Source organism: Drosophila teissieri, chromosome 3R (genome assembly GCF_016746235.2).
Source record: "Drosophila teissieri strain GT53w chromosome 3R, Prin_Dtei_1.1, whole genome shotgun sequence".
NCBI classification, from domain to species: Eukaryota; Metazoa; Arthropoda; class Insecta; order Diptera; family Drosophilidae; genus Drosophila; species Drosophila teissieri.
Genome location: NC_053032.1, coordinates 1666100 through 1673698, shown reverse-complemented (window position 1 = coordinate 1673698; position 7599 = coordinate 1666100). Strand labels below are relative to the sequence as shown.

The window sequence follows — 7599 nt, the reverse complement described above, 5'->3', positions numbered from 1 at the left end:
TCCGAAATTCGTCGCTTGCCAAGTAAGCTAAGTAATAACTTGAGTTTAATAAATGGAACTTTTTTATTTTTATCTGCCATACATTTTACTTATTTTTCTAGAATGTTGGCTAGAATAAATTTGTGTTTGGAAGGTAACCCTGTGAAAATAAATGTAGGAATTCGATATAATATAATACAACAAAGTATGGACACTGTATAAGACGTTATGTGGAAATAGGCTATTATTTTACGAATCAGTGCCAATAACTTTAACGAAATACCGTTTGGTCGCTCTGATAAAAAATCAACTTAATTTCCTAATTCTGACTAACTGTGTAAATATGGGCGATTGGGCTAAAAAAGCAGAGGATCAGGAGGTGTCTCAGCTGGTATTTAGGTGTTTATATAATTGTTTCTAAATATTTATCACCCATTTCTTTAAATTAGGTTGACAAACTTAATATAGATTGTGATACTACTGGTAATACCCACAAAAAGTGTTTAGACTATGATTTACGAGTTTCTAAATCAGACGAGGAAAACGAATTCGATGTCGCTGAGTAAGTTTTGTTATAAATGTAATTACTTCCGTAGGAATTACTGTGTTTATTTAGTACCTTACTACCGCCACTGTAAATAATAATCGGACTACGTAGGGCTACAGTTGATCGCAGCTTAGTTCAACCAGTGCTGATTTAAATCTTTAAGGGCCTGCAAAATATTAAACAAGAAAGTTATCTACATAATTTAGGCGCAGTGGAATCTTCTTTGTAAAATTTTAATTTTGCGAGAACGTACAGGAAATCCCGGCGCAGGCAGACATACAGTGGCTCACAGCTTATTTCTACCAGCGAAACTTCAACGGTCTCTAAAAGCTGAACTAAATATGTTATCAAAATAATTTAAAAGCAACATATATCTTGTATGTTTCAAGCTATTATATACTAACTTATTTTATTTTCAATTATTTTGGTAGTATTCTTTTAAGAAATAATCATGAAAATTTAACTCACAACAATGCAACAGCTTATTTCATTCAGTTTGTAACATTAGTATATGATCTTATGCTTAAAACTATTAATTTTTTTTAAATATTTTGTGTGACCTTCCTTGTCAACAACCATTTGAACCCTTTTCGGCATCGAATCCACTAATTTTTGGGTGAGTCCTGGGTCCTGGGGTGATTTTAGCCCATTCCTCTACTAAAGTGCGGGGGGTTGCATTACATGGGGACAATTCCACACTACCCAGGTGTGCACAACGCACGACTTATGTTTTGGGTACATTGTCTTGATAAACGCGAAAATTGTCCCGTATGCCCAGTTTTTCCGCACTATCTAATAAATTTGACTTCAAAATATCGAGGGAATTGCGTTACCAATTACCAATCCATCGTTGTCTCAATAAATTCGAGCTTCCTAACTCCAGCTGCCGAAATACAGGCCCCAACCATGACGCTGCCACCGCCGTGCTTGACTGTGGCTTTTAAATTTTTGGCTTTCGCCACACACATGATGCTCCATCTGGGCCAAAAATATTGAACTTGGACTGATCAGTGAATACAACTGTGTTCCAAAAAGCGGAATTCTTGTTTAAATGCTCTTTAGAAAAGCTTAAACGTGCCTTCATGTTTGTAGCACTTATAAATGGTTTTTTCCGTTCAATTCTACCACTTAAATCATGCTCACGGAGCACACGCCGAATTATTTCCGGGTGGCAAGAATTTCCTAACTCGGCTTATATTTCGTTGGCAATTTTTTGGAGCCGATAATCTGGGATTTTCCGGACGATATGGCGCTCGTCCGTTCGATTAAAAATGTTGTTGGGAGCATTCCTTTCCTTGTCATGCATTCTATTTTCTCGGACGAAACGATAAATGATGCTTTAGACTGTAGAATCACTCAGCGAAACCATTTCTGCAATTTTCTTCCGCGAATGTCCATTTTTAAGTCTGTTTAATATAAGCTCGCTGTTCTGGGGTTTTGCCAAAAGATTTTTTGCACGATCTTTTGCAGAGAGCTTTCCAAAATCAAACATGACTGCACAGCGAATATAAGGGCAGGGGCAAGACGGAAAAAAAAAACTACCAAAATAATTAAAAATATAATAATTTAGTAATTAATATCTTGAAACATACAACAAATATGTTGCGTTTAAATTTTTGTGATAAAATTTTTAGTTTAGATTTTACAGACCGGTAAAGTTTCAGATAGACGCTGGGTGATCTAAGCTGTGAGCCACTGTATTTGGTCACCACGTACAGTGAGCCACTTACGTCATGATAAACCATGTGTTTTAAACTCAAAATACTACTTATTTTAATCGATAGGTATATTGCCTGAGAATATGGTGTCAAAGTATTAAAAGCTAATTCTCGATATTGTGGAAGATATGCCTTCCGGAAATTATTGGCGTCGAACCAGTCTTTCCTTGACTGCAAACTTTAAAAGTCATTTTCTCGAAACTATGTCTTTCACAATTGTGCAAGTTACAATTCATCAGCGTTTATCTAGCTTTCAATTTAAAAAGCATAAAAAATTGTTCTATATAGACTGAAGATTTTAAAAACAAACAAAACTTTAGACACTGTTTGAAAGCAATTACAATGAAACGACCAAAAACCTTCTCGAGTAAGAAAATATTTAAGTCATATCATAACCCTTGTAAAATTTGTTGAAATACAATTTTCACTTTTGAAAAACAAATTTTTGTTTACCTCAGGCATCATTCTAAATAAAGAATATATGGATTTAAAAAGTAACTGTATAAAAGTGAGTGCAAAAATAGCTTTTTTTCGGCCTCTAAAGATAATTTTCCCCTTTACAGGATGATTTTTTTTAAGTTTTTGCAAACGCAAATCTCTGGGTTCCATTTATGCTTTTGTGTACACACAATCCAATTCATAATAATTATATTGTAATATATTCCTAAACTCTGTTTTCATTCATGCACAATTTCCTGAATCAAAAGTCACCATAGTGAGTTTTTTTGACCCTACAAAAGTACGTTGACAAAAGTGCTATAATAAAGAATTTCGTCGCATTTTTTTACTAGTCGTAAGTCAGCTGTTGCATACTTTATGGTATCATTCATGTACATTTGTATGCCTACAGTTAGATGTTTACATAGAATGCAAATAGCAAACTTTCGAAGCCGGAATGAAAAAACAAGAGAAACCGCTATAATCGAGTTCCCCGACTATCTGATACCCGTTACTCAGCTAGTGGAAGTGCAAAGGAAAGTCTTCAACACTGGCGGTTTGTGGGCGTTAGAGTGGACGTGGCAAAAAGTTTTTTGGCAAATCGATAGACATTTACAAGTCTAATACAAAAATTAAAAAATATCAAAACATTTTTCAAAAGTGTGGGCCTGGCAGTTTTGGGTGGTTTGTGGGCGTTAGAGTGGGCGTGGCAAATCGATAAAAATTTACAAGACTAAGACAAAAATTAAAAAATATTTAAACATTTTTCAAAAGTGTGGTCGTGTCAGTTTTATGCGGTTTGTGGGCGTGGCAACATGAATCAACAAACTTGCGCTGCGTCTATGTCTCTGAAGTCTGTATGTTTAATCTTAACTTTCTAGCTTTTGTAGTTCCTGAGATCTCGACGTTCATACGGACAGACGAACATGGCCAGATAGACTCAGTTATTGATCCTGACGAAGAATATATATACTTTATATGGTCGGAAACGCTTCCTTCTGCCTGTTACAAACTTTTCAACGAATCTAGTATACCCTCTTACGCTACGAGTATTGGGTATAACTATGTTCTGTCTTTGCCAGGTTACAGATTTCGCAAGCGTTGATGTTTTGAATTAGTTTATTATAATCGGGAAAATAGTGAGTTTCTTTAAATAATCCTAGCATTTTTTCTATACCAGGGTGTAACAATTTAGAATGTTGAGTAATAATGAATTCTTTAAATTCAGGAAACGATTTAATGTATTCAACTTTATCATACTTTGAAAAACTAAAAAGTTTTTATCGTTTTCTAGGTAAATAACACTGTTATTATTTAAAAAGTACATATTTAATGAGAATATCTGTTGCCTATGTCAGGGTTATATCAGTGTATTTGATGGTTTTGTTTTGTTATGGAAAAGTATTTCGTTGTCCCTACTTGCTTTACGGTTTCTTTAATATATTAAATTTGTCTTGCAAAATAGTCTATGTGTTTTTCTGTAATTTCAATGTAGGTTTCGTTGCTTTCTGATGAACTGTGTATTGTTGCTGCTGTTGAAATATTTTCTTCTTAGCCTACCATGTTTTCTTCAATTTTAACGCGAGATAAAGCGTCTAGTACATGATTAAGTTTACCTTTTAAATATTTGATTTTAAAATTATATTCACTAAGTCTAATTCGCCAAAGTTGTAGTTTCATGTTAGGTTCTTTAATATTATTTAGCCAAACAAGGGGTTTGTGATCGCTCAAAATCTTAAAGGAGTACCCATATAGATATTAGCGGAAATATTTTGTTGCCCAAACGATTGCTAGTAGTTCTTTTTCAATAGTGCAATTTGTTCATGATCATTTAATGTTCTGCTTGCAAAGGTTACTTGTTTATTGTCTTGCGATAACACGGTTCCTATTGCGAAATTGCTAGCGTAAGTAGGATTTGAAATGTTTTCAATTTTTTTTAATGATTTATTATATTCTTCCTTTCTATTCTTGCTCCTTTTTTTAGAGATATTGTCAGAGGTTTTGCAATTTTTGCAAAATCTGGAATATCCGCATAAGCGGTTTTGGAACAGACTTAGGTTCCATTTCGATTTGGTGAAAGCCTTTTGCTAAGTAAATTGTAGTAAAATACTGGCATTTTCCTAATTTGCCTAGTATTTCGTCCATGTTAGGAATCGGAAATTTTTATTTATTGTTATTTCATTTAGATTTTGATAGTTCAGGACCAACCTGAATTTCGGTTTGCCAGAGGCAACCATCTTTTTGGGGACAATCCATAATGGACTGCAGTAAGGGAATTCGCTTTCGCGTATAATACCTTGTTTTAACATTTCCTCAATTTGCTTGTTTCGTAGGCAAACGGATACGAGTATGGTCTTTTTCATGAGAGGTTTTTATATCATGACGTATTATACTTGTGAATGTAAAGTTTTCATTTTTGCAATATTGAATGGCATTGAACTCTTTTAATAAATTTGTAAGTCTGTATTTTTCTTCACAATTTAAATGTTCTAGTCTGTATGTGTGTTCTGAGTATACCTTGTTGTCCATGGCATAGTTTTTTTTTCTGATGTAAAGTTGTTTTCTTGTAAAAGTGCATTACAATTTTTTGAAGAGTTTCCATCACATGGATCTAGTTCTTTGTGAATGAATGTTCATTCGTTAATTATTGTTTCCTTCCGAAACCGTTAAACCGTTATTTTCGATTAGTATTTTTCTTATAATAAAGTATAGAATTTTTGTGTTTGTTGAAAAAGACCGTTGGCTGGAAGGTCTACATATTTATTTAATTTAGAATAGACTGTCATACTTCGGACAGTTATTTGCTTATCTTTAACTTGAAGGCTGAAAATGCTTGAGCTTATTCGGCATTCTTGGTTGTAGCACTCTGATAGTAGTTTCGGATGTCGTTTAGACGGTCATGAAGTAAGTCTGTTCTGAATCAGTTGTATAAATTTCTGTTCTGATTAAATCGCTGTTGTCTGGTCGGAGGAGTTTGTTTTAAAGGGGTTTGATTGTTTACTTGTTTTGGGTCTGTGTCGGATTTGTTAATGGAATAAAGGGGCGAATGAATCGTTGGTTGGGGTGAGTGTTTTTGATTTGATTAATGTTTCTATATTTATAGGTGTTTGGTGAATTTGAGTTAAGTCTTAGCTGACTATCGGATGTTATTGAAATTGGGTCTTCGTGAAGACCTTCTTGTTGGGCGTTTTGTCTTAATTTTTGAACGGTTGAAATGTCATACCTCGCTAAGGTCATGAACAACCTATCGGGGAGTGAGCGTTGAATTGTATTTTTTATAGTGGTTGCCATTGCTTGTGTATAAACCACCATATTCTTTCGGTCATTCTCTAATGCTAACTTATTTATAATTACAGTGGACTTATCTTCTAATTGTTCACAGGATAGACGTAAGTTACCCTTAAAAGGTGTGCGATACAATCTTCCTAGTAGTTCCTCCAGGGGCGTCTGATTCTTGAATTCCGTGATTTGGGTGTCTCTTAAAGTTGTCCATTCCAAATTGGGAAATCTTTTTCGCATCTCTGACAATTTGAAGTTCGATGGCTCCAAATATGATCGCTTTTTGTCGAATGTCGTTCGAAGGGTATAAGATTAACAGGTATTCGATACGTGTGATGAACGAGATGAGATTTGATGGGTCTCCAGCGAACTGCGGTAATTGGCGTATTTGCCGAAGTAATTGAGACAGATTTTCCGCCGTTGACGCCATTTTAGTTTTATTTATTAGTTAGTTTCTGTTCTTGTTCACAGACCGCTTCAGTATGTCGAGACTTATGCCTTAAGTGAACTGACTGTTTTAACTTTTTGTTGTTTTGTACAATAGTAGCGGTCGCACTTCTGATTTTAGTGGGCTACTGCTTTTGCTCACAGACTGCTACAGAATATCGAGACTTATGTCTTAGTGAACTGCACTGTGTACCTTTTAATTGTATTACAGCTTAGTGGCGGTCTCACTTCACGAAGCTGGCCACAAAATTAGGTCTTTAAATTAACTCCGATCACACAGGTTTTTGTGCGGATACCGATTTTAGTCACTTTAAACGAACCGAAATCACTTTGTTGGGGCCAATTCGCGGGTACAATCAGAAAAGGTTACTTGGTCGTACAAGTTTCCTCTTTTCACTATATTGTCAAAGGATAACGAGTTACTAGGACTTTTTTCAGTATCCTACCGACTGCGCCAATAAACTTTTTTGGTGATAGATTTAATGAAAAAAAAAAATATTTTCCTTTTTATGATCTTTATTTGAATCAGTTTCACCAGAGGTCAGTTAGGAACTAATTTACAAATGTATTCTTTCGGCCCAGCAAACCTTTTACAGAGGATTAACATAAGCTTGTTACCGTTATTTTATACCAATTTTAACAAAATTCTAAAATAAAAGTCAAAAGAAAAGCGGGAAAACCGTTTTTTACATGCAGAGCTATTTCTAAAACATCGGATGTCATTCTTCTCTGCTCATTTCGTTTTGTTTAATTCATGAGACAAACTTTATTTGGTTCATAAATAAATTGTAACAGCAGGCATTTGTTTTTGAGGTGGTAAGTTGAACTGTGTTAATTATGTGTTTCGTGCATTTGAGGTTAAACTCACCACTTCCACCTTCTTCGACTTCCTCATCCTCCTTCTTCTTCATCAATTAGAAGATACACGAGCCGAACGCAATAAAGCAAGAAGACTAAAGCATCAACAATCACGCAGGTTTTCAGAAGAAGGAGGAGGAGGAAGACGAATAAGGAAGAAGAAGAAGGAAGAAGGAAGAAGAAGGAGGAGGATTAAGAAGATGGATGAGGAAGAAGGAGAATGAAGAAGAAGAAGGAATAAGGAGCATGAAGAAGTCACAAGAAGAAGAAGGAGGAGGAAGAAGAAGGATGAAGAAGAAGAAGAAATAAGGAGCATAAAGAAGTCAGAAGAAG

At 34.9% G+C, this 7599-nt stretch overlaps 1 protein-coding gene across 2 annotated transcripts in view; it reads left to right on the top strand.

The window, feature by feature from the left end:
• Positions 1-244: 244 nt before the first annotated feature.
• Positions 245-7599, top strand: part of LOC122621981 (DEAD-box helicase Dbp80) — a 120165-nt gene continuing 112810 nt past the window's right edge. For both annotated transcript variants that reach the window (XR_006326258.1, XM_043800045.1), the window contains exons 1-2: positions 245-370; positions 429-541. Coding sequence is in view for 1 of the 2 variants with exons in the window: in XM_043800045.1 (XP_043655980.1) it covers positions 323-370; positions 429-541 (161 nt within the window). In the remaining variant the exon portion in view is untranslated. The remainder of the gene's footprint in view (positions 371-428; positions 542-7599) is intronic.